Source organism: Emys orbicularis, chromosome 13, assembly GCF_028017835.1.
Source record: "Emys orbicularis isolate rEmyOrb1 chromosome 13, rEmyOrb1.hap1, whole genome shotgun sequence".
Lineage (NCBI taxonomy): Eukaryota > Metazoa > Chordata > Testudines > Emydidae > Emys > Emys orbicularis.
The window spans coordinates 50,402,611-50,429,767 of NC_088695.1; the positions used below are offsets into that span (position 1 = coordinate 50,402,611).

Consider the following 27,157-nt stretch of genomic DNA (forward strand, 5'->3'; position numbering starts at 1 on the left):
CAACAGGGCGCTTGGCAGAAAATGGCATACTATGACTGATAGCCATCATCATCATTGTGAAGGCAGCAGAATATGACTGGGGGGATAGGGGACTGGGGGACATACGGAGTTCCAGCCACTGCTGTACGACAAGGACGGTTACCAGTCGTAATAAACCATCTACTGCCAAAAGGCAAAAGGCAAGGGCTGGTGCAATGCAGCCCTACGGCTGCCAGCCCCACAGCTGCCAGCACCCAGATCGCCAATGAAGGCTACCAGTCATGCTGCACCGTCTACCGCCAAAAGGCAGTTAGCTGCTGCTGCTGTGTAGCAATGCAGTCCCACGTCTGCCGGCACCCAGATGACATATGGTGACGGTGAGCTGAGCTGAGCGGGCTCCATGCTTGCCGTGGTACGTTGTCTGCACAGGTAACCCAGGTAAAAAGGCGCGAATCTATTGTCTGCCGTTGCTCTGACGGAGGGGGAGGGGCCTGACGACATGTACCCAGAACCCCCCGCGACACTGTTTTGCATCATTCGGGCATTGGGATCTCAACCCAGAATTCCAATGGGCGGTGGAGACTGCGGGAACTGTGGGATAGCTACCCATAGTGCAATGCTCCGGAAGTCGACGCTAGCCTCGGTACTGTGGACGCGGTCCGCCGACTAGAGCACTTAGAGCATTTTATGTGGGGACACACACAATCGGCTGTATACAACCGATTTCTATAAAACCGGCTTCTATTAATTCGACCTAATTTCGTAGTGTAGACATACCCTATGTCTACACTAGGGGGCTCTGCCAATATACAGTAGCTATACTGGCAAAACATTTGTAGTGTAGACAAGACCTTAGTCTCCTATAATACACATTATTTTGTATCATTGGCAGATTTTTCCAAGTTCCAGGTAATTAGTTCAGAGTGGAGGGAAACTCCAATCAGGCATAGGCGCTGACTCTGTGGGCGCTCCAGGGCTGGAGCACCCACAGAAAAAAAAAAAGTGGGTGCTCAGCATCAACTGGCAGCCCCACAGATCAGCTCCTCCTCTCCACCCCCAGCACCTCCCACCCGCCGCTGATCAGCAGCATTCAGGAGGCTTGGGAGGAGGAGCAGGGGCAAGAAGAGGTGAGGGAGCGGGCGGGAAGAGGTGAGGTGGGGATGGGAACGTGAGGGGCAGAAGAACTGGAGTGAGGGCAGGGCCTGGGGTGGAGCAGGGGTTGAGTACCCCCCAGGAACTGGGGAAGTCGGTGCCTCTGCACTCAGCCCTCACTGCACACAGCATTTAGCGATGTCATCTCCAGCAATAAACAGCGCCTGCTTGCTGGACACCTGTCACTGGTGACCAACTCCCTGGGCTCCTGCCAGGCCTTTTATATCCACTGCAGATTCCTCAAAGACATGGTGTCTTAAAGAGACAGTCCCTTTTTCCACTTGCACTTTTTACAAAGCAAGCCAATAATTCCTGTATAGAGAGTTCCACACCTTTCCCAGCATCTGGGCCAAGTCCATCCAATAAATAACAAACAAACAAAAATACTTACAATAATAAATAATAAAACAAAAATAAATACTTTCAGTAAAACCTAGACTAGATGGGGTGTGGACAACTTTTTTTTATTTGGTGGGATATAGAGTTAAAAAATATAATAATACCAATTGAATATTTCTTTGAATAGTTATGTACCATGACTACTTTTGTCGACTTTTAATTAAGTGAGATAAATGCACTTCCACATGCAATGTGCATACTCAAGACATTTGATTTGGAATTGAAACCACTCCAGGAATCTACAAGGGCTCCAGTTGCTACTGGATGCATTTATGCCTAAATTTAACAACATAGACAATACAAAGTGCACCAAATTCTAAATGAAAGGGATAGAATTCAGATTGTTGAATAAATGTATCTGAATTTCCTGGTTTTGGTTTCTTTTGATTTTGAGCCATAAAGTTGCATTCCATAAAACACCCCTAGTTATCTAGTACCACGCTACATAGTTTTGGTCTCTTTCTATTACTACTGTCCCATTGAGCTGGCTGACTCCATGTAGCTGGATGCCTTCCAATAGAGCCACTCACTCCCTTTTAGAGCTCCTGTCCAAGCTGGGAATCTGTGCAGGAGGAAAATCCCCTGTAAGGCTTTTGTCTACTGCTCCCTAGTGTGGTGAAAACCCTCTTGGGAAAGGTCTTTCATGCATTTTCTTGTTTGACTGTGGGAGCAGCTCTCTGTCTTGGGCTTGATAAAGCTTGTCCCTGGGGTTCTAGCCAAAATGGTTGCTTCTAACCTGGAGAGAGAGCAGCAGAATCACCCAACATCTCCCACATAGTTTTTCTTTAGCTGCCCAAACTCCATGATCTGTATTGAGCTACTGTGAAATGGTTCCTTCCTTCCAGATTGCACCTTCTGCTGAGAGAGAACAGCTGGGATCTTTAGAGACTCTGGTGCAGAACATGGTGCTCAGTGGACTTGACTATTAGATTTTGTACTCCCATCCTGAGTCATGTTAGACAGCGCACACTTTATACATTAAAAAATAAACTATAGGCAGTGCTTTTCCGGGGGGTAGGGGAAGGAATGTGTGGAAATCTGTGTTGGGGGGGGGGTCTGTCTGGGGAAGATAAGGTGGGATTTTTTTGGGGGGGGGGGATAGAAGAGGAGTGTCTGGTGGGAAAGGTGAAGTTGGAGAGGCTGTATCTGGGGAGGGGACGGTGGGAGTGTATGGAGCTGTGTGGGTGTGTGCATTGTAAGGTTACCATGTGGCTTTTGTTGTCAGATGCTACCGGTGTGGCAAATTAAACACAGTTACTTTTGACAATGTGTCATTTTTATTTGTGGTTTCTAATCTGACCTCCTATTAGATTCACACACATTCTGTACAAGTATCTGAATAAAAACAAACTGCTTTGGTTTCTTGCTGGATTGGGAATTCCCTTGGATGAAGGAAGGCAGTTTCCATGGGGAGTAAACCTGAAATCCTGAGCCATGCTATAGGAGACCAGAGAGGGTGTTTGCTGAAGAAGGATTAGGGAGGTGGCTGTGCAGCTGGCAGGTAAAGCAAAGGGCAGAGAGTTAGGGGGTCCTGGAATTTAATCTGGTCTGAGAAAATTGGCTGGATCCATTAACGATTTAAGCATTTCCCCCTCTCCCCCATGAGGCTGATCATCTTATCTGTAACCTGCAGGGGCCTGGAGCAGTAGGGTGGGACCAGTCCATTTCTGTCCCCATTCTTTTTCCCCACAGAACACACCTTTAATTTCCATCAGTTCATATATATATATATTGGCCTATTAAGCAACTTTTACATGAGCACGGAGCTACTGTATCTCCAGACCCTGCTTGAGTGAACAGTGAGCAGCTCAAACTAAAAGTGGTTATTTCGAGGCCTTGGATCCAGCACACACTCCAGTTCTGGGTAGTAGAGCTATGACTCAGCAACTTTCACTTCTGTAATGGCTCAGAGTGTCCTTAACAAGAATATCCCTAACCTTTTCAACCTGGCACATACACAAGGCGACGCTTATTCCACAGTGTGTGTGGGCCAGTGAGGGGGCTCCTAGTCTTCAAATCAGCGTAATTGTTGTCATGTTTTTCCCCCTCAGACCCATTTTGCTAGAACCTCCCATATTTACAAGCAATGAATTTCTCGCCATAACAGAAATAACATCAAAGGTCTGGGATTTTGAAGGATCCTCATTCTGTTCTAGAGCTGGTGCTGTCTCTGAACTCCTCAGTCTCCCTGGATACAGTCCCTTCTCGGTTAGAGTTCAGTGTTGGTAGCAGTCCCACGACCTCACTGATCCCTGCTTAATATTTGGCCTGATAATCCAGTGGCAGACGTAGCCACTCTTGCAGCAGATGTTCATGTTTGGTGGAGATGCAAGGATACTATCCAGTTTGCTATGCTATTCCTTTCCCCTATACAGAAGGGAGGAAGCAAATGTTGAGGGGTAAGAAAGGTTGTGGTCTTCTTTCCCGACTCATCTGCTGCCCACCCATTACAGATTGTTCATTTACTGATCTAGTCTTAACCTTGAAGTTTGTTTAATTTATTGGTGTGTCTGGCTCAGCAGCTACTTTCTATGACCCCTGTCTCCAACTGATTCCCAACTCTGTTGTTGCTTGAGCCCTGATGGCTTTGCAGGGGCAGCATTGGGAATTTAAGGGTGTGAGACAAAGCGGATGCGTTGAGAGTATGCCAAGTCCACAATGTAAAGCACCAGGTTCACATAAGTAAATATAGCAATCACCAGTTGGCTGTCCCAGGGGCATTTGCCCTGGGAGCACTGGTAGGGGCGCCATGGGGACCCATACTTACTATCAAAGCAGAACACTGGCCAGATCACTGCTGCACTCACATACATGAGGATGGCCACGAATGTGTAAATGACCACGAAGCGCTCAAAGGGGCACCGCAGCATTGCTGTCCTTCCTGTGACATTGAAGGCCACTACCACCACTGTCACCACAAAGCAGAAGCTATAGACAGCCACACACCATTGTGTAGCCACATAATTGCTGTACTGACTGTCATTTACCAGTGCCCCAAAGATGATGCAGGCCACGAAGGCCTGGACAATTTTCAAGAGGCCAGATACTGTGGCCATGTAGCTGGTCACCTGTCCTGGTTTGGCTCTGGTTAGAAACACCTCCACAGCATACGCAATGAACAGGAGCCCTGCAAAGACACTGGCTGCTATGCGGAAATCTCTCACCTTGCAACTGATGGAATAACAGCCAAACTGGGCAAAATAGAGCGGGTAGATCACAGCCGCAGTGATGGACATGAGTGTGGCCAGCATGGCAAAGGCAGCTGTGAAATTTCCCCAGGAGATGCTCAGGCAGCTGTGGAGACGAGTGAACTCACAGGTTATTATAAAGATGGTGACAGCAAAACAGAAACACCAGACGAACATGCAGAAGGTGCCATAGGCTGCACTGAATCCCCCCTGATGGGCCACCAGGCTGAAAGTAGTACATCCAAACGCCACCTGCAGCAAACGGGCTACTCCCACCGGGGATGCCACTGCTGCTGTGTTCAGATACGGCCCTCCTGAGCTCTCCATAGTCTGATCAGAGCAGGTAACAAGGCAGTTGGAGACCGCAAAGCTTCCTTTCAGGTTAGCTCAGTTCTCTATCCCTCTATCAGAATCTTCGCCGAGCGTGCATTTCTGGCAACCTCGCAGAATAGCTTCATTTTCTGTAGTAAGATTATTGACTGGTTCTGTTTTCAGGCTGCAGGTATCCGAGAGCTATGAAGATCAGTTAACCCGGCAGTACCAGGCAGGATCTGTGAAGATTGTCTCTTATTCTGTCTTTTCACGGTCTCTTCTTTCAGTCTCTAGCATGATCACTTTCTCCTTGGTGGTTGACATTTTATTCCGTTTTAGCTCTGCAGCTGTAGCTCTCTGCTTTAGTGCTGTAGGAACGCAGCAATATAAATAGTTGGCTATATTAATAGTCCTGGAATGGAATGAACTCTGTCCCCTGAAACTATGATGAGCTGGTGTTAGTTACACTCAAACTGGACTCCATCAGGGGTTCCTGATTAACAGCCTGCATTTCCTTTACTGCCTGTTTTGTCATTTAAACACTGACTGTCAGCATTCCCAGACCCTGCAGAGGTCTCAGATCCTCTTGGGGAGAGGGCTCAGATCCTACCACACCACAGAACCTGGAATTTGGTGTGGCAGATTCAATGGCACCAGATGGGTATATGGATCTGGTGGCATCACAGAAGCTGTGGGATGGAGGGGTGTGGACCCAATGGCACAATAGAGACTGATTAATTTTGCTTCGTTTGATATTGGGCAGTAGAGTAGTTTGGCAAAGGGCCAATGCTATTGTGGTGGGTCCCATGCTTTTCCTTGGTGTGGTGGGTCAGGGTGCTGCCCCTGCCCCTGCCCCTGTTCTTGAGCTCTGCTAGTGCCCTGGAGGAGGAGAAAAGGGGAGCAGTGAAGGGACCCAGGTCCACCTCCTACTCCGGTCCCAGCCCCTTCAGCTTCGCAGGCTTCTTACCCTCTTTCCCCGTGGGCAGGGTTTCTCTCAGTCCTCTGTGCTGGGGAAGTCCCTCTGCCCTGCTTGGGCAGGATCTCCCTGCCCCGGTACTCTGATCCTCTGGTCAACACCAGTCACCTCCAAACTACAGTCAACTCTCCTTCCCTTCTCCTGGCTGACTGAAGTAGGGTTTTTTTATTAGGTCTCTGGTGGGGCCTTAATTGGCTCCAGGTGCTCTAATTAACCTGTAGTCCCCTCTCCTTAGTCCACAGGGAATAAGGCTCTGATCATCCTGGGGCTTATATACCTCCCATCAAGCAGTCTCCTTCTGCATCACAGTAGTTAGATGTAGGCCAGGGTCCTGAGCGGCAGCATCCTGGGGCTGAGATAAATGTTTCCATTACCATTGTGATCTGATTCTGTTTTGGGCTTGGCTCCAGCAGCTCTCTGATCTCTGGAACGTTATATTCAATGGCTCCTACTACCACATGCAGGTCTGTGACCCCTAGGATGAGGTTCATTGATCACTAGGATGCTGAACCTACTGTGCCCTCTTGGCTTGGGATGGAAGTTTTCAGATCTGTGGAATTTCATGCCCAGTTCTTGTCTCACTGACGTTTTGTTTCTGCCCTGGATGTAAGGGAGTGGAGGAATATCTACCACCGTGTTTCCTTCCTTAAAGTGAAACACGGTGGTAGATAAGCTGCATTTTTAGTCTTAGCCCAGAAAATCAGAAAGGGTTAACCCTACAGCAATATTGGGGTATTTGTCACTATAAGGTATTGCTGTTGCTCTGTCCTGGGCACGAGTGTCAGCCTTTTGTATGGGAACACCTTTAGAAATGAGTTGGCTGCTCTCTCTCTTGCTGTGTCGTGTCCTGCTTCTTCCTTTCTCTCTTACTTTAACAGTAAAGTGCAGGTTCCTAGAGCTTTGAGTGACAGGAAGGACTGCCGTTGGCAAAATGGGACTAACTTTTGTTCTCCAATCTTTGCAGACTCCCCTTGTCTTAGCTACTGACCAGGTGCTTGGAGTGCCCACAGTAATTATGGTAATATTCTTATTTTCCATTCTCAAAGGCTCAGAACTTTCCAAAAATGTTTTTCCCCAGGGTTGGTCTTTACTAGGGTTACCATATTTAAAAAATAAAAAAAGAGGACACTCCACAGGGCCCTGGCCACGCCCCTTTCCCACCCTGGCCCCGCCCCAACTCCGCCCCTTCCCTGCCCAACTCCACCCCTTCCCCAAAGTCCCCGCCCTAACTTTGCCCCCTCCCCTGAGCGCCCCGCATTCCCCCTCCTCCCTCCCAGCCACGTGAAAAGGGCTGCCCGAGCACTACCGGCTTCACGGTTTGCCGGGCAGCCCCCAGACCCTGCGCCCCCGGCCGGCGCTTCCCCAGCACAGCTGGAGCCCGGGAGGGGAAGTGCCCAGCCGGGGGCGCAGGGTCTGGAGGCTGCCCGGCAAACCGTGAAGCCGGTAGCGCTCGGGCTTCAGGCAGCCCCCATGCCTCCGGACCCTGCGCCCCCGGCCGGGCACTTCCCCTCCCGGGCTCCGGCGGCTGCTGTGCTCCCTGAACTCCTGGGCTCTGTAAGCGCCGAGCTGCCCGAGTGCTACCGGCTTCGGGCAGCCTCCATGCTCTGGACCCTGCGCCCCCGGAGCCCGGGAGGGGAAGTGCCCGGCCGGGGGCACAGGGTCTGGAGGCATGGGGGCTGCCCGAAGCCGGTAGCGCTCGGGCAGCTCGGCTCTTACAGAGCCCAGGAGTCAGGGAGCACAGCAGCCCCCGGCGCCCGCTCTAAGGTAAGCCAGGGAGTATTTTTCCCGGACATGTTCGGCTTTTTGGAAATTCCCCCCGGACGGGGGTTTGATTACCAAAAAGCCGGACATGTCCGGGAAAAAACGGACGTATGGTAACCCTATCTTTACCCAAAGGTGGATTATATTTTAATTATTTTAATTTTTGAAAATTTTAATAATGGAAGAGAGAAAAAAATATACAAAAAATCCTCACCCAACTTTTTTAGACCCTGCCACAGCCAAAAAATGAATACCTGAAGAGCGAAGCTTGGCCTGGTCATAGTCCTCAGTAAGAGCTAACGTGTACTGACCATGCACTAAATAGGTATGCACAACTAGGCTCTGGTTTGCAATTTTGTGTGTGTGTGTGTGTGTGTGTGTGTGTGTGTGTGTGTGTGTGTGTGTGTGTGTGTGTGTGTGTGTGTGTGTGACTCTGTTCACTTGCAAGAGTCCATCTCTGACTAAGGTTCAGGGCTCTAGTCAGTAAAAATGCACTGATAGGTTGAAAGAACTTCCAAGCTGTCCTGGTGAAGCCTATGAACTCCCAAAGCAGAACTCTTGTAGAGCAGGAGTTCCCACATTTTATCATGACAACAGAGTGGCCTATGACCATCTCCCTTTCCTTTAGCAGTCAAATTACTCTCTGTGGCAACTGTAGTAGTTGCTTACATGGAAAACAATTATCAGAAAAGTAGTTATTCTAGTTGCATCTTCTTTTAATGCAATTTAGTAGCTGGAAATAAGGATGGTCAGCATGTGGTGGCCAGTCATCTCTCCACAGACTACTAGCAAGTGCTCCATGGATCACAGTTTGGGAAGTGCTTATGTAGAGCATGAAGCTCGGAAGCTCCAGAAACTAAGCTCTGGATTTTTCCTTCTGCTTTTTCACCCCTTCCCTTCCTTAAAAATACCCTAGAACCTTTAGTTCATTTCATGTTAAAGTTGTACAGTTAACATCACAAAAAGTCAGGAAATGCAAAAGTGAAGATTCCACTGGTATGTAGCATTCAGCCACATGAACATTCTATTGAAACTTTAACTTCTGCATTTCCTGACTTTTCATGTTGTTAACTGTACAGCTTTATCACTGGATGAACTGAGTGTTTTTCAGATATAATGGCTAGTGTAGTATATTACTACCTGCATTGTGACATATCCCATAAAACACACAGGTTGTGCTACAAGGCAAAGTTAATGTGACTATTGGAATAAGGCCCAAGGCAGCACAAGTCACTTACTAGTCCCAGTAATACCTAAGAACAGGTCAGTCTCTATTCTTATATTGAAAAACTGTTTGAAGGGACTTTTTTACAAACAGCAATAATCACTAATACTCAGCATTTGTAGTGTGATTTGCAAACATGAACTCATTCATCTACTTATTAAAATAAAAGGCTCGGAACTATATTTCACCTGTTCAACTGGTCCCTAGATTTACTGTATAAAATAATACTCCAGAAAGAGAAGCCAGTGATAGAAGGTTCTGCCGGCAGAGGGCGATAGTATCAGTAATTGGACAATTCAGGAACAAGAGGATAGATGCCCTGGAAATAAACACACTGCAAGATACTGGAGGGTTTCAGCTTGCTGCTTAAGAGCATTTGGGTTGAAAGTTGGAGTTTACTGCCTTTGGTGGAGCCTTGGCCCTGCTCTGGATATTAATAAATCATCACAAATGACTGGTTTCCCTGCCTCACACAGATAAATCTGAGCAGTTTTGTGGTTGTTGCATTTAGAAGGTAGCAGATTACAGCAAATGGCAGCTATAGTGTTCTGAGGTGGCAGTCCCCAGCTTCTCCTACAGGACTCTGTCTCCTAAACTCTGGCAAATTAGCTATTTCAAACACTGCTGCACAGGACAGGACAGTCCTGCTTGGCTAATAAGCCCTGAAGGAAGATACAGAATCCCAGGCCAGTGTTCGTGAACTGCAAAAAGAAATTGTGCAGGTAAAACAAATTATGTGTGAGGCACATACACATGACTGTGTGTCAGATCACACTCTGTGATACCTAGTACCTTTATAAGGTGATTCAGATAGAAAACATTACAAATCTAAAGAAAACCCTACCAGCCACAGAGAAAACATTGTTTTTTGTTTAAGCAATAGATGAAATGCTGCACACGGGAGCAGAAGCCCTGACTTCTTGGAATACAGCCTAAACTACTATCAGATAAAGTCATATAGAAAGGTGAGAGATGCTGAGATTGTCTCTTACTAGATGTCTGTGCAGAGCCAATTCTGATTGGGCCCTTTTTACTTTAGGTACTATAGCAGTATAAATAAATAATAATAATGAATTATTTTCCTTGAGGGGCTCCGTAATTCCTTTCTCTCCTATGAAGATTCCCCTGAGTCCTTTCTCTGGACTCCAGTCTTGTGTCCTATAATTCAGATTTTTTTATACCATTGATCACAACATTCTTTAAATTTCACTGGAGCAGATTGTCATTCTTACTGGCTGTTCATTTTTTGTTTTTTGTTCTTTTCAGCCCATTGGATTATGCTTTGTTTGATTTGACTCATGGGTGATAGGTCTCCAGGTTCCATCTATGGGGTGAAGCCCAACACTGGAGTCATGCCCATTGAGCGGTTACTCAAGTTTTGTATGGCATGAGTTCAGAGAAAGCACTCTATTCCATCTCTTCTTGTTTTCAAGAGTTCTTGGTGGTATTCATTGGATGGGGCTGCTTCTGAAGCCAATTCTATAAATTTATTTTGATTCCAGACATGTATGTTGTGTGTCATTGTTATTCTGTGAGTATCACATTTCTTACATTATAAAGATTTTGTGTCTCCCTGCATAGAATTTTTCAAAACTGTTCAGATCACCTCTTGTTTTATTTGTTACACTTATATTTCTAATTACATTGTCTGTATTTCTGGCTCCAGCTGTCTCTCTGAGCTGGAATTTAGTGTAAGTAGAGTGGGGACAGAGACTACTCTCCTTTTGAAGATCAGGGGACATCTGTGTGTCACAGGAGGGACAGCTTAGGGCCAGGAGAAGCAAAAGTGACTTTGAACCACATTTTCATTGCCTGGACTTGGGTTGGTTGGGAGCAAGTGCAGCCCCCACAGCTATTCGAATTTATGGGAGCCCTATGCAGTCTGCACTGAAGCCCAGAATCTTCGTAGCACTCAGCACCCTGGAGCCTCCCTTCCCAGGACATCTCTCCGTACACATTATGCTATGGGATCGCATAGGGTGGCTGGATGCTGCTTTTGTGCCAGAGAAATTCTTCCCCAGCCTGTTGCGATTTCTTTAAATCCCTTCTGTGCTATCAGAGCAGCATATAGGGGGCCAGAATTGGCCCTTGAGCTTATACATTTCTCATTGTCTAAGTCAAACTGGTAGACATGGCTGTTTTCTAACAGGAGTAGGAGTAGACAGGATATTTTACCTCTGAATTTGGCACTAGTGTGACCACTGCTGGAATACAGTGTCCAGTTCTGGTGTCTACTGTTCAAGGAGGATGTTGGTAAATTGGAGAGGTTCAGAGAAGAGCCACAAGAATGATTAAAGGATTAGAAAACATGCCTTATAGCAGTAGACTCAAGGACTGCAATTGGAGTTATCTTAACAGAGAGAGACTTAAGGGATGACTTGATTACAGTCTATAAATACCAATATTTAATAATGGGCTCTTCAGTCCACCAGAGAAATGTATAACTTGACCCAGTGACTGGAAGTTGAAGCTAGACAAATACTGAGTGAAATAAGGTGTAAAATTTTAAGTGAGAGTAGTTAACCCTTGGAACAACTTACCCAGTGTCAAGGTGGATTCTCCATCACTGACAATTTTTAAATCAAGATTGAATGTTTTTCTAAAAGATCTGCTCTAGGAATGATTTTGTGGAGGCCTGTGTTCTACAGGAGGTCAGACTAGATGATCAGAGTGCTCCCTTCTGGCCTTAGAATCTATGAATGCAAAGATTTTTAAACACTTAATATTTGAAACTATTTACTTGAGTTTCAGCTCTGCACATAGTCTGGAACTGTGATCCTGTATTAATCACTGCCATGGGATGGTGGATTCTGACTACCAAGTTCTGTAACTAGACCGTGCATTACATCCTTTCCATTCCAGAAATAACAACAAACATACTACAAGGGGAACATTGGAATCTAATAATAATTATAATAATGCCAATACTGCCCTCTCCCACACACATGTGATCAGAAAAAAAACCCATCCCCAAGAGCAGTATTTACAACTTTACAAAGACATATGAGCAGTTCTCTGGTCAGCCCTTATAAATAGCATTTACATATTAAAATAAATATGCCCACGTTGCCATAGTAGCAGGAGGTTTTTTCATTATTTAAAAAAAATATGTTACAAAACAATATCATTAATTTTATATTTCTTGCATAATTTTTTAAAAAATAAGTAATAAAAAAAGTCATTTTATAAAATAATACAAAAGTAAATTGAGTATAAGAGTGTCCGTTCCTAGCACATGTCCTTGGTTTGTACATTATGATACATCATGAGATGCTGACCTCTAGGAAGTCATGTAATCCTTCACTTCTAATTGGACAAAAAAATCCAGTGCTTTTTTCACCATATGTTGTAAGTCTATGATGTGAAACATTCTCAGCAAGGGTAAGAGTCCTTTTAGCTCTTGGGAAGGGTTCTTAATGCTGGTGTTTATGGCGTTGCTGCTCCCTGCTTCAGGCCACCTTGTGTAACACAGAAAGAGATTCTGAACAGCCAAGATTGGGCCCTGAAGTTTAGAGGTAATGAGTTTCAGTCAAATGGTGTAAGCAAGAATCTGTTCTTTTTTTTCTTGACACACACTAAGTGTGCACGTGTGCTTGTGAGTGTGCATGTGTGTAAGTGTGCATATCTGCATGAGAATGGAGAAGGTTAAAGAGTTTGGGAGAGAAGCTGAGAGGCTCCTCCTCCTTATCTGATCATTCTGCCCTTTCATGGAGAACCCTTTCTAGCTACCACTGCTCAGCATCCCCAGAAGTTTACTGGGCTCCAGGCCCTGTTGCTGTGCCATCTTCTGAACATCAAAACCCATGTGCATGAGGAACTGGATCACATTCATCTCCTGCCCCGTGAACTGGTCCCGGATGGTAGGGCATGAGGGGTTACAGTGGGGCCAGGGACAGCTGTCAATCAGATGGATTGGGCAACCCTTCAAAGGGGCTTTCCCATTTTTGTTGCTGTCATGCAGGCTGCGGTCCCAGCAATGCAGGGCACGGGGTAACGAAGTTCCTTTCACCTGGATGTCTGTCCAGTGACTGCAAAAATCAAACCATACACTTGTATCAGCGGGGTTAGGGTATCAGTATTACCATATTCCCTTTCTTGCTAACTCATGACATTTCATAGACTCTGTGAAGAGAGACACTTACTTGCGCGTAATGATCTCATGAGACAAACAGGCTGGAGCAAAGCTAGCACTGAAAGGAAAGAAACACAGATCAGGTAGGGTGAGAAGGCAAAAAGGTGACTTGTCTCACAGATAATTCCCCCCCGTCCTGGAATTGGCTAGAAGTTCTGCTGTCCCTGGCATGATGCTTGGATACCACACTGCTGGACATGATATAAGAATCTGAATAGACTAGAACAGGGTGGAATTTTCAGAAAATGGCACATTTCCATAGCTTATTGGTTGGGTGCATTTATAGGGGCTCATAGGTGCTACAGTCACTCCCATGAAGAGCTGATCTAGCATGAAGCGTCTAAGACATACGAGAGGTTTCATGTCACCCTTTCATCTGTTGCTGGGATGTTTTATGATCAGTGTCTCTTAAAACATCCCAAAAAACTCTGTTCCCGCCTCATTTTTTTTCAGATATGTTAAGAGCATGTTTCCTGATGCAGATTAGGTACAGATACCAAATAAATCACATTGATTATCAAGAGAGCCACTGTGAACCTCCCACAAACCAGCTTATGCAGGACTTCTCTTAGGGAAAAGAACACCCCAGCTTTTCCTACTGCAATACTCACGTCACATCCTTCAGGGTATTTCTTAGCTCCCGGCCCAGATTCTGGATGTAGAGCCACTGCCCCTCCTGGACAGGCTGTCCAGTTAGGTGTACATTATCTACAGTGAGCTGGGCCTCATCAAAGAGCCACTGCACCACAAAGACTGGACCTAGAGGGAAAAAGAATTGGAGAGAGTCTTCATCAGGTTAGCAGCAGTAAATGAAGGAACCGCCTAGGACCAATTTCAGACTCTCAGGCAGGTAGGCCTTTCTTTTTGCACTTACATCGAAGAGTGGGATAAATTTTATAGCCAAAAAAGCAATTCCATTCCTCCCCCTCTTTAAACTGCAGTTTGCAGCGTTCAGGAACAATGCCATTCCAATATCTGAAAGACAGCAATGGTGGGGTTAGTGCCACGATGCCACGCAGTCTCCTTTCGCTTGGAATATCTCCTATTCACTAGAACACTGGGGCATTTGCTGGTTGAAGTCGGAGAGTCCTCTGTGCATGAATGAAGCAGTGAGCACAAAAAACCCTGCACAGAAGAACAGAGCTAACCTTTCTTGATTCAGCTGGAAGGCAAGCAGGTGTGAACAGTACTATTTAATCAAACATGACTTATAAATGAGAAGGAGGAGAGCTGGGATTTCATTAGCCAATGATACTCTCTGTTCTGGAGGTGGACTGGCTGCTCTGATAGGACTTTTCCCATCACTTGCTTTTATGATCCTAGGGTATGGCACCTACCCCTAGATAACAATCAGATTCTCAGTGATGGGAGGATTAGAGAGATGGCAATTTCAGTTTATTAACAGCAACATTCTTCCCTGTGTCTGTCTGGTCACATCAATGTATTGTGTTACTCAGTACAGTGTCTGTAATGTCACACAGTCTCATGAATATGCCTTTGAAATTATGGTTCTTTTCTTTAGAAGTAGAAGCTCATCAACAAAGTGTGAGGCATGTGATAGGTATCTTATAAATACAAAAAGGACGCAAGGAAGACAGGAAGAGTGTCATAGAATCATAGAATATCAGGGTTGGAAGGGACCTCATGAGATCATCTAGTCCAACCCCCTGCTCAAAGCAGGACCAATCCTCAATTAAATCATCCAACAGATTTTTGCCCCATATCCCTAAATAGCCCCCTTAAGGAGTGAACTCACAACCCTGGGTTTAGCAGGCCAATGCTTAAACCACTGAGCTATCCCTTAGAGCCCTGCCTCAGGATTTCTCCTCATCCTTAGCTCTTGGGGAAGGGTAGTTTAGAATATTTTATTGTACCTGATTCCTCTCCTAATAGCTTCTGTTGGGGCACAGGTTATGGTATCAATACAGTCGGTTCTGCGGTACTGTTTATTATCCAGGAACCAGCCAGAGTCTGCCAGCCCTCGGACCTGAATCCCTTGATAACCCATCTCCTCCAGCTGCTCTGCTACTCGATCCACATTCAGAAGCACCCCAGTTCCCCCAGCACTGCAATGACAAGATCAGTAATTCAGTCAAAGACCTGAAAGACAGTTACGATACATACTGCTTTCACCGTTTTGATGCATTGAGCAATTTGACCAGTCTGTAAGGGCATAATCTAGTCAGCAAGTTATTTCCTCACTTCATAAATTCTCAGAAATAAAAGCAATGCTAACTAGTTCAGCAACCAAAGGCCATCCATTTTATTTTCTTCTTTCTGGCATAGCTCTTTTCTGTTATTAGCAAGAGCTTTGGCAGCTCAAAATAGAAAGACCCTGAAATTTGGAGACAAAATTTTCCATCTGTTTCTATTGTCTAATATTCTTTCCCCATAAATAAATTCCTCCGAATCAAAAGCTGAGATTCTCCTATAGCCAGTATTTCTACATCATTCCCTATTGCAGCTCCTACAGGAAGAGGCTGAGAGGAGTATTTGTGCGAGCTTTCCGCTACCAGTGCTTCTGCCTCACTCCTCTTAGCACCACCCGCAGGCAGTGTCTGGGAACTAATCTGTAAAGTCAGTGCTCCATTGCAATTGCTCTTTCGTATTATTTCTCTCTTCATTGTAGGACAATCTGATGCAGACACTTACCTGCTTCCTGCCAGGAGTAGTACTTTTGCATTACTAAGGCCTTTTCCCACCAGCTCCTTTACTACCTCTTGTATTATGAGGGCTCCCATGAAGGCATATTCATCTGGAAAAGAAAGAGTTCACCATCAATAGGACTGTGATGTGTAGGCTAAAACTTTGTTGAAGAGGCTTCCCTCACACATCCCCATCCCACAGTTGCTCAGGACCCTGAAGGCAGAGAAACTGTTTGCAGTGAACAAATTCTACCATACACTGAAATTTACAAATTGTAACCTTGAAGAATGTTAGTCCACATGAAAGTAAGAGCAAGGCAGGTAGGTACTGAGGGCCTTTCCTAGCACAGGCTTTCCCTGGCTTGATCCAGACTTGCTGCATCTTCGGTTGTTCCAGTCCTGAAATCAAGCTGATAGGTTTCAGCCTACAGGATTCCAAAGTATGTTACAAAATACATATACAAGGAATTACACTGCGATGCACCTCCCTCTGAGGTGAGAGACAATAGCTGCTTAACTGTTGCACAGCAACACTGAACAACACAATAGGAAGTGAAAAAGAATATTACATCCAATTGAAACTACAGGGGAAATTTAGAAAGGGAGACTATTTCATTATCTCACTTGGAATTTGGCCAGGACACCAGAGCTAATGCCTCTATTCTTGCAAAAACTGTCCTGGGCACCCACAAGTGGTCAGAATATCAATTTCACATCAGTGGAAAGACGACATATCCAGCAGCACAATGGCTGACAGTAGGACATTGGTTCAAGCACTGATTCAGAGGGAAGCACATGTCCTGCTGAATTACTAGTACTACTTCATGCAGCACCTTCGGGCTGATGCTCCTAACCCTAACCCTAGTTACACCAGGCTGTATCAGGAATAACTTGACTAAAGTCAATGGAGTTTCATCCAGTGTAAGTGAGAGAATAAGCCCCCTTGAGTTTTCTGTAGCGGTCTCACATCCAAGTACTAATCCTGGTTATCTTTTAAGACTCATCATATCCTGAGGTGGCATGATTCATCTGCAGGATGTTAAAAATCTTTAATTTTATCTGCATAAGGAAATGTCTATCTGTGTGTGCCAAGGAGACATCACAATTTTGCACTGTTGTCACAGTGACATTATGTTGATCCAAACCAAAGTATCATCAGGCAACAGCATCATATTATAATGCACAAGTTTTTGTCTTGCAGGCCAAATTGCAAGCAGCTCCTGACCAACAATGGGTGGGCTGCACATCCATTTGGGACAAGAATGAGACTGAATTAATTACACTTATCACTCAGGTCAGCAATATGAGAAGACACATTACAAGCCATGGTGCCCCAGCCACTCCATTTAATTCGCAGTGTATGCAGGGTAGGAGAGGCTTATCTAAAAGGAAAGGCTGCTTCAGGAACTCCAGGTGCAACCTGCAGGGATTAGATGTGCATCTGTGACATCTCTGCATGCAGGGGCTCTGAACCATGTCCCTGCAGGATGTGATGAGGGAAGAGGGATGTTTTATCTGGAGGTTACTTGTTATTTTTTCCTGCTTCTCAGCAGGAAAAAGCTCGTCTCTCATTCACATAATTTCAGAGAAATCAGGCCATATCCTCTAATGTGTGATGATTGTCTGGCAGCCAGCCCATCGGCAGCACTCACTTTTTTCAGATTTGGAAGAGGCACCACTCCAAACATCACTTGAGCAATAGGGGATGAAACTGCAAGAGATGAGAAGTTTGTGAGCACTCATTTTCCCTTTACATACAGAGGGGTGAGGCTGGGGTCAAGGAACTGGAAGGAAATCCTGTGGAGAAGGGAAGGGACTGTTGTTTTTGTTCAATGAGATGCTTATACCACCCCCTTGAATACTCAAAGGAAGGATTACCTCACATGGCAGTCAGTTACAGTTGCTTTTTTTCCCCCTTCTGATGTTAGCCTTTTTACTGAAATCTTTTTATTGATCTAATTGAGTAAGGCTACGATTTAATCATGGGTATTTTTAGTAAAAGTCACAGACAGGACACGGGCAAGAAACAAAAAATCACTGCCCGTGAGCTGTCAATCACTTATACCATAAATACCTGATTGAATCTTATGGGGGGTGCTGCCAGGGGGGGAACCCCAGGGGGCCAGCAGCTGCTCCGGCCATGGCGGGGGGGAGGGAGGGAGTCCCAGGGGGAAGCCCTGGGGCCAGCCGCTACTCCGGCCGCCCCGGGACCACTGCCAGGAGCTACAGCTGCTCCTGCCACCTCCGAGACTGCTGCTCAGGTGGTCCCCAGGGCCAGCTGCATTGGCCCTGCTCAGACGGTCCCAGGGGCCCTGGGGCCACCAAAGCAACAGTCGGTGCGGCTGGCTCTGGGTCTGGGGCTGCTCCAGCGGTGGCTGGCTCCGGGGTCGCCCAAGCGGCTGGCTGCAGAGCCGCTCAATCAGCGGCCACTGTGGCTGTCCCCAGGGCCTCCTAAGCAGCTGGCTCCGGGGCCAGCTGCTTGGGCAGCCCTGGCATCATCCACACTGGCCACTGCAGAAGTCACAGAGGTTGCAGGAAGTCATGGAATCAGTGACTTCCATGACCTCCATGACAAACGTGGAGCCCTAATTATGAGGCATCGTGCTCTAGAGCACAAATCTAAATTCTAATCCTGGCTTTTCCATTGACTTGGGCGGTGTTGGGCAAGTCACTGCCTTTCTTTGTGCTTCAGTTTCCCTCTATGTAAAACGGGGAGGACTCACCTACCCTATGTAATTGCTAAGTATTGTTATTAAATGTCTCTGCAGGAATGGAACTATCTTTCCATCTCTTAGCTTTTTGTCCCCAGCTGCTGCAATAGAAATTGTCACCTATATCCACTTCTCGTCCCTTCTTGCAACACTGCAATCCAGAGGGTCTATGTAAGCACAAGCAAGCCAACCTCCCCCTCCTAGGTCTTCCCTCTGAACAGAAGTAACCATCTGAAGCTCACTGAGAACTGTCAGGCACATCACCAGCCACAGGGCCTGATATGGTATTTCCCAATTTATTCCTTTGGGGGATATCCTCTGGGATCTCCCCAGTTTTTCTTGAGGTTCATCATTAGACCAACCCATGCCTTCAGCTGAACTGGACACAGGTCACTCTGGACCTTGTCAACACCGCTCCTGGGAAAGCTGAAGTGGTAGACAGAGAGAACAATATAGGGTTTTCCCTTTTACCAAGGATTAATTATGTTATCTGCCATTGTAGCACTCCCTGCTCTTGCTGTCCTAGGAAGCAATAGACCATGTTTGCATGGTCCACTCCCCATTCTTACACCATGTCTGGGGTATAATCCCCTTCCCTTTTCCTCTCATGGTGCCTCTTTGTACATAATTTTTGGAATATAAACTTGTTCCCCTCGGTGCCCCTCCTTACACCATGTTTGCGTTCCACCAGTGCGGATTTTCTTCTGGCTGTGATGACAGGATCCCAGTTCCTGCAGGTGGATGAAAAGAAATATACAAAGGCTGTTCTCAGATTTTAAAGCAATAGGAATGAGCCTGGTGTGTGGGGGCTCTGGCCGTACAGAAGGGAAACTTACACTGTGATAGCCATTGGTGAAGTGGGAAGGAAAAAGAGAAATGTGTCTGTGCCTACATCTTGGTGGATGTGATTTTCAGCCCTTGATTCACATCAGAGGTGAACCCCAGCACTTCAAGAAACCTTATTACCTTTCATGATAAAAAGGCGCTGTGATACCTACATAAAAGTACATTCTTCCTAAATTCTGTAAGGTGAATTCCAATACTAGCAATTATAGGATTTGTGTGAATGAGAGAAAGAACCTACATGTACAATCAGCCCTTGGCATAAACAGTGCAAGGGAAGGTAGAGATCCCATAATCCTGTGCTGACTCAGTAACTGTGTGGTCCACAGAGATGTGGGGATCCATGGTGTTACCTGCACCTTCTAAGCAGTATTAAAAGAAAATAAAAATTCATTAAATGCTTCCCTAATCTTACATCTTCACAAAGGCAATTGCAGTACAGTAGAACGTCAGAGTTGTGAACACCAGAGTTACAAACTGACCAATCAACCCAGGGCCGTCCCTAGCTATTCTGGGGCCCTACGCAGCCCCCCCACGGGGGTGTGGGGGGGGGGAAGGCCTCTGCGGAGGGGGAATGGGGGGGTTGTCCCCAGGCCTCTGCGGAGGGGGGCAGGGCTGGCTTGGGGGGCAGGGGAGGAACCACCCCCCAGCACTCACCGGCGGCACGGCTGGGGCCGGGTCTGCACTTCCCGCCGCCGATGAGTGCAGGCCCAGCCATACTGCAAAGCTCAGCAAAGTAGGGGCGGGGCTGAGGTGGAGCAGGGGCGGGAAGAGGCGGGGCTGGAGCAGCACGCAGCTGCGCAGGGCACCAGGAAATTTGGTGCCCCAAATTTCCTGGTGCCCTACGCAGCTGCGTACGGGTAAGGACAGCCCTGAGTCAACCACACACCTCATTTGGAACCGGAAGTACAGGTCTGTCTCATCTTACGCGGGGGTTCCGTTCCGTGGTTAGCGCGTAAAGCGAAAACCGCGTATAGCCAAAACCCCATTGAGTTCAACGGCGGGCGAAATCGCCCGCACTACAGGTATAGTATTAAAACTGTTGTTTTTCTCTTTTTTTTTTTTTTGTTTTGTTTTTGCCGACTGTGTAAAGTTGAAATCGCGCATGTTAAATGCGCATAAGATGCGACAGACCTGTACACAATGAGGCAGCAGCAGAGACAAATAATAAAAAGCAAATACATAAACTACCAAAAAAATAAGGGGAAAGCAACATTTTTCTTCTGTATAGTAAAGTTTCAAAGCTGTATTAAGTCAATGTTCAGGTGTAAACTTTTGAAAGAACAACCATAACACTTTGTTCAGAGTTACAAACATGTCATGAATACCCACCACTCCCAAGGTGTTCATAACTCTGAGGTTCTACTGTACATACCAAAGGAATATTATGCAGTTATGAATGGGAATAGAGTGACCAAATGTCCCGATTTTATAGGGACAGTCCCGATTTTTGGGTCTTTTTCTTATATTGGCTCCTATTACGCCCCCCACCCCCTGTCCCAATTTTTCACACTTGCTGTCTGGTCGCCCTAAATGGGAAGGAAGGTAGGGCCTTCACAAGGCCATATGGGAGGGCAGGTGAGACCCAGAAACTCACAATCTGGTTTCCCATCTGCAGCAGTTTGGGGCCTCCAAGTCATAGGACCAGGCCTATCGGAGATAGATAAACTGATCCAAGTGAATTACATAATAGTGTGTGTGTGTGTCTTTGCAAATACATTCACTGGTGTGTGTGTGTGTGTCCCTCTGTGAAGGCCTCTCCCCCAAACTACAGTGAATGAATTTCTTCTGGAAGTTTGACAGGCCAAGACTATTATACAAGAATTATATAAGAGCCTGTTATGATGATTACCCCTTTAAGGACAACAGATGAAATACTGAAGTCCAACGGTTCCAATGAGGCTGGCCAAAGAAGTAGGAGACAGAGCCAGATTCTGGCCTCCACTATGACCCATTTATACCATTCTAGTGATGTAATGGGACCTCAATGGCCCTGATGGGAATTCCTCCAACACAAGAGCAGTGTAGAGCTGATGTGGGCAGCCCTTCATCATTCTCCTGTGCAGTCCCCAACAGTAGAGCCATGCCAGGGAGAGAGCTGTGGTTGGTGTATTGAGGGCTGGATGGGGAGTGGCCCAAGTGCAAAGTACTCCAGTTATTTCCACCTGCAGCTGTGTCAGCTATACAAAGCTGCCATACATTGAAGCACCCCCTAGGACTACTCTAACTTATGCTGGGAGTTAAGCCACCTCTTAGACAAGCTCAGAATTAGGGAAGTGAATATGTGATGTATATAGCTCACCTTTGCTCCCCACCTCCTGTGCTGCGCCTTCTATGCTGTGCCTCCTGAAAGGTGCAGCATTGAATTTGGCCCGCAATCAGGGAGCAGTGGGGTATGAAGCTCAGCAGTCAGAAAAAGGAAAGAGGGGAAGGAAGGTTGGTAATCTGTATTTCTAGGCATTTATCTGAAGCTCTGAGCATCAAGCATCATTCACCCCATTATACAGAGGGGGAGGGATGAAAATAAAAATAAGACACAGGGAAGTCACCAAACAAGAATAGGAAAGCACTTAAAGATAAACTGCTGTAATTGCTTACAGTACTACAGGAAGCTAAGCACAAGAACCCATATCTTCTGGTATGATCTACTTTCCACTAACCAGAAGCATGAAGTAGATGGATTCTGGCTGAAAATGGCTAACAGAAAATTCCCCTTGTGGAGGGAAATTCCAGTTGCCATAAAGCCAGCTGAGGCAGGGCCTGCCCCAGGTTTAGGCAACATGTTAGGAGATGGAGGATACCTATCTTTCTCTTATGCCAGTGCCATAGGTTAAAGCAGCCCATCAGCTGCTCTAATACTGGAGCAGAATCAGGGAGCCAGTTATGGATCGGCCCCTATCCTGCACTGAGAGGAGTTTGGGCACAGAGAAAAATTGAGCCTAGATTCACTAAATAAGAGTATGTACCATTAAATGTCAATTTTCAAAACTGATTCTGCTGCTGGCTTTGAGTGGCTCATCCATTATGGGCAGAATTGCTGACTTAGGCCTGGTCTACACTGGTGGGGGTGTCGAATACGGGAATACCGTAGCTGAAGTCGACATATCTTATTCCGACTTACCTCCCGTCCTCACGGCGTGGGATCGACGGCCACGGCTCCCCCGTCGACTCCGCTACCGCCGCTCGCTCCGGTGGAGTTCCGGAGTCGACGGGGAGCGCGTTCGAGGATCGATATATCGCGTCTTAACGAGATGCGATATATCAATCCCCGATAAATCGATTGCTACCCGCCGATACGGTGGGTAGTCTGGACGTACCCTAAGGCTCAGATCTTTCAGCATAAGGGTAAGGGTCTCAGAGGGAGGAAATCTGTGTGAGCATCTCCTTGCAGAGATCCCTCCCACCTCATCCCATTGGCGGTGAGGAGTCAGGACAGTGTTTTTCCCTAATCTTGACAGATCCCGGAAAGCCACACTGATGCCTGGGGAGCTGCAGGAAGTCAGGGCCATCCACATGGTGGCACTGTCTGTCTCCACTGACTGTAGCTCCTTGGCACATTAGAGCCATGTTACCATGGTGGTCCCCCTGCCACAGCTCCCTCTGGGACCTCAGAGGGAGGGGAAAGGGAGGGACCCCCCCCCTAGAATATTATATATTTGATTGATCTACACAGGGCTGGAGGAGGGGGGTGATGTGTACCCCGCAACCTACCCACCCAGTGTAGACCTTGGACTACACTTGGAAAGACTCTTGTCTCCCATGTGGTCCTGTAGGGCAATATTTAAATCAATGATACTCCTTCATCTGGGATGTGTGCAGTACTGGTTATCTGTAAAATTATATTGCAGAATTAGAGGGGGTTCAAAGAAGGATGACATCCCTGCAAGTGTACATGCATACTTGTGTATGTTTTCATGTTTTTGTGAGGGCATGTGCATATGCATACTAATTAATGGAAGTGTGTATGCATGTACAGGCAAATGCATGTATGTGACTTACATTGTGTTAATATCTGAACAGGAACAATTGTGGGGAAGTGACAGTGTATATTGTGAGGAACTCTGCTACACTACAAAATCTGTGTATTCCCCCCTTTCTTTTTTTCCCTTTTGTTATTATGTGTAGAGGGTAGATGTAATGTGTAATGGTGTTTCCACCCCCTGCACAGAAAGACTTACCAGTTTTGGTAATGGGCCACTCCTTGGAGCTCATCAGCCTCCTCATTGTATCATAGCGGGTATCACAATTTTCTCTATTAAAGCAATACCATCCCCCTGGGTCATGAGAAAAAAAATATCAAGTCAGTTCCTTGCTGTCATTTTGTTCAGGGAAGGAGTGGCAAAGTATCACAGAGAGAGAGAGATGAACGTGTACAATAGAACATGGGATTCCCAGGCTGAGATGAATGGTGCAAGCAGTGGGTAAAGGAAATGACAGAAAGAAGTAGCTGGATTAAGAAGCTTTAATTAGGGTCAGGTGGGTAGTTAGGATGCCAAGAAATCCACTAAATTGTCAGGCAGCAGAGGCATATGACAAAGTGAGTGCGTCGGGTGGAAGGATGGAGACAGAAGGCAGCCAGCACACACATTTTGCACAGCCTTTGAAGAAAGCAGTTGGATAGCTCTCCCCCATCCCTACCTCTTCATTTACAAAAGAGGCTAAAAAGCTTGATCTGTGCTTAAATAAAAAATAATCCAGGCTCACCTTCCAGGAACAGCAGCCACCTTCTACTGCCTTTTGATTCTTTGAGGTAGTAGCTAAAGAAAAAACAAGCAGAAAGCAGCATTAAATTCATTAGGCAGACTGACTAGCTTAACCACAAGCTCTTTGATACACAAACTCATTATAATATCAAGAGGGTTACATAAAATATTTGGTTAAAGAACAAGAGAAAGAAACAGGAAGGCTGTCAGAAGAGCTCCAAACCGTCTGATCAAAGGGCCTTCCCGGAGATCCTGAGCCAGGCAGATTGGCTTTTATCTCTCTCCAAAATAAATGCATTAAACAAATTCCTAGAATTCCTAAGAATTTCCAGGCAGGAAAGAGTTATTCCACCTGTTGCTTGCTGTGTTTTTAGTAATGACCACGAGGTGGAAGCAGAGTTTGAGTGCTAGACAAAAATGTTCATACTTTGTTTAAATATACATAAAGCAGGAATAGGAGAGGGCCAGCAATCATAATAATAATCAAAAAATAATAATTGGCACTTCTCTGGCTTCTTTCATTAGAGGATCTCAAGGCACTTTACAAGGTGGGTAAGCATTATCATCCCCACTTATACACACACACATGAAGAACAGAGAATGCTGGCTCCATGAATTAACTACCTCATGCTGGTGAGGGTAACAATAAAAGAGGGGTGAGGATGAGGGTGAGTGATAATCCAGGAGGAGTCAGGATCAAGTAAAATAACTCCAGGCAGATTTCTTTCTTAGGACTCTGTCTCCATGTCATCCTCTCCACCCCTGTGTCTGTGAACTTCTTTGGCTGCTTTTGGATATGCCCTTAAATGCTTTGGATTCTAATGGACTTTGGAAAACTACTGATAAGTTAAAATGAAGGACATTGACTCTCCCTTCCCCACCCCTCAGGGTGGGGAAGCAAGCACAGAGAGCGAGGGATGTGAATGAAGTAGTTCTAGTAAAGTGAATGAAGCAGGATGGGAGAGGAGCATGGAAGAGATGGAGTAAACGAAAGGGCCGGGAGGCGTGTGGAGTGGGTCATTCCCCGAGAACTTTGGGGATGGTTCTCCGGCATCCCTTTCAGTCCGCAGGAGCCCTCCGAGGGCAGGCTCCAGCCCGCACAGCAGCTTTGGGGCGCGGGATAATGCGGGCGGAATCGTGAAGCCAATCGTGGGGAGGTGAAAGGGCCCCTGTAGTGCGGGAGAGCGGCGGGGCCAGGACTCGGGACTGAGGCCGGCCGGGGCTGAAGCTGTATCGGGAAGGGTGCGCTGGGGGCTCAGGGTCAGGGGAGGCTCGAGCTGGTTTGTGGGCTGGAAAGGATCCCAGCCCCGCACTCACCCGGCCGGGCTGCCGTCGTTGCAGGTGACCGAGCTGTTGAGCAGGAGATGGAGGCGCAGCTCGTGGTGCAGGTTCTGGGCCGAGCAGGGATACAGTGACTGCGCCAGGCTCTTGATCTGAGCCATGAAACTGTCCATGTTGCCTTCCACGGCGGTGAAGTCCAGCGGGAAGCTCTCCACTGGCTGCCCGGTCGCTTCGCTCCGCTCCCGGGCTGCCGCCGCAGCCGCCGGCTGCTGCCCTCGCCGCCTCCAGTTCTTCCTGCCCTCGCCACCGGGGCCCCAGTGCAGCAGTCCCAAGAGCAGCAGCACTTGCACGGTTCCTCTGCCCATCGCGACCCGGAGCCACCTGCGGGGGAAGGAGCAGAGGAGTTGGGCGCTCGGACGGGCTCTGCCTCCTGCTCCGCTCGGCTGCAGACTGGCGGGGGCTCCGGGTCCCGGAGGAACTAGTCCCTGGGGGCGGGCAGCGCTTCGCGGGCTCTGTCTCCCCAGTGCTGGCCGGAGCTGGGGTCTCTGGCCCGGGCCTGCTCCTGCTGTTCCCAGGGCAGCGCAGAGTCTGGTCGCTCCGCTCAGTCCCGCTCCAATGAGCGGCGAGGGCAGCGCCTGGGCGTAGTTAGCGGGGGCCGGCGGCTGGTGCCCGGGCTCTGCGGCGGGGCTCGGGGGCGCTCGGCTTTTCTTGGCGCACGGACTCGCCTTCTCGTCCCAGAGCAGACGCATGACAGAGGGGCACGGGGAGCCCGCCGGGGGCGCCGCCAGCCCGGGCGCCGCGTGGGGCAGCAGCCGGCCAGCCCCCGCCCTGCTCTCCCCTCCCCTCCGCCCCTTGGGATCCAGGCGGAGGGGGGGCTTTACTGTTTCCTTGCCAGGAGATTCCGGCCTTTGCTCTGCCGGCTCCCGCCCCGCCTCTCCCGTCCTGTCCCGTCCGGGCGCTGCGATGCGCAGCGGGGGGCAGCAGCGGCTCCCCGAGCCAAGGGGCGCTGGGCTCCAGGGCGGGCTGAGCCGGACAGGCCTTTGAAGTGCCCCGCTCCCGCCGCCCGGCCCTCTGTCCCGGCGGGCTCGTTTGCTGTGGGAGAAGTGCCCAGCAGCGACTCACCTCCCGTCCGCGGCTGGGCTCGCTGCGTGGGGCTGCGCGCTCCCGCCCCAGCCCCGCGAGCAGACTCACGGCCTGGGACATGTCCACTGGCTGCTTCGCAAGCGGCTCCTGCCCCCTGCCAGGGCGCTTCACTGTCCTGCCGCAGGGGCTCGGGTCTGTCCCCCTTCAGGGGCTCTCCGGCCCTGCGCGGCTCTGAACTGCTCCTCCCACTCTTGCACGCTGGCAGGGCTTGCTCGAGCGAGTGTGGCAGCCCGATCCCCGCTCAGGAGCCGCAGGATTCCCCGGCCGGCTCGGGATGTTTGATTTGAGTTTGAAACAAAGGCCTCAATGTTTAGGACTGCAGGGGGTGCAGGCGGCCGCTCCCATTGCTCCTCTCTTCCCGCCAGCACCTGCCTGGGGAACAGCAGGGCAGAATGAAATCCCATCCCCACGTGTGACCCAGGAGCCCCCGGCCTCCCCGCCTCCCCTGGCTTGGAGGAACGTGCCCTGCCCAGGCTCTGGGGTAGGGTCCGGAGCTGGAGCTGCAGAACTCACCAGGCTCTGGAGCGGGGCCAGGGCCAGACCCGGTTCTGTCTCTGGTGCTAGAGCTGAGCAATCCAGAGTGCTAATGGAGTGGGACCCCGTCCCCTTCCAGCCCTGCGCCTGGAGATGGAGGCTGCGCTAGAGCTTGGGGAGGGAGAAGTGAATGAGCTTGGTGAAGGTTGAGATGGGACCCAGGACAGGTGTTC

General features: G+C 48.1%; 2 protein-coding genes across 2 annotated transcripts; both read right to left on the minus strand.

The window, feature by feature from the left end:
- Nucleotides 1–4,139: 4,139 nt before the first annotated feature.
- On the minus strand, nucleotides 4,140–5,045 carry MYADML2 (myeloid associated differentiation marker like 2). The gene has a single exon (XM_065416268.1). It carries the CDS (start codon nucleotides 5,043–5,045, stop codon nucleotides 4,140–4,142), a length of 906 nt encoding a protein of 301 aa, XP_065272340.1.
- Nucleotides 5,046–12,713: 7,668 nt separating this feature from the next.
- On the minus strand, nucleotides 12,714–26,510 carry NOTUM (notum, palmitoleoyl-protein carboxylesterase). The gene is given in 12 exon segments (XM_065416101.1): nucleotides 12,714–13,020; nucleotides 13,135–13,182; nucleotides 13,736–13,883; nucleotides 13,999–14,099; nucleotides 14,999–15,190; nucleotides 15,777–15,879; nucleotides 17,422–17,480; nucleotides 19,151–19,211; nucleotides 23,502–23,597; nucleotides 24,028–24,080; nucleotides 25,344–26,267; nucleotides 26,269–26,510. Coding segments are annotated over 12 exon segments (2,334 nt in total).
- Between the last annotated feature and the right edge of the window lie 647 nt (nucleotides 26,511–27,157).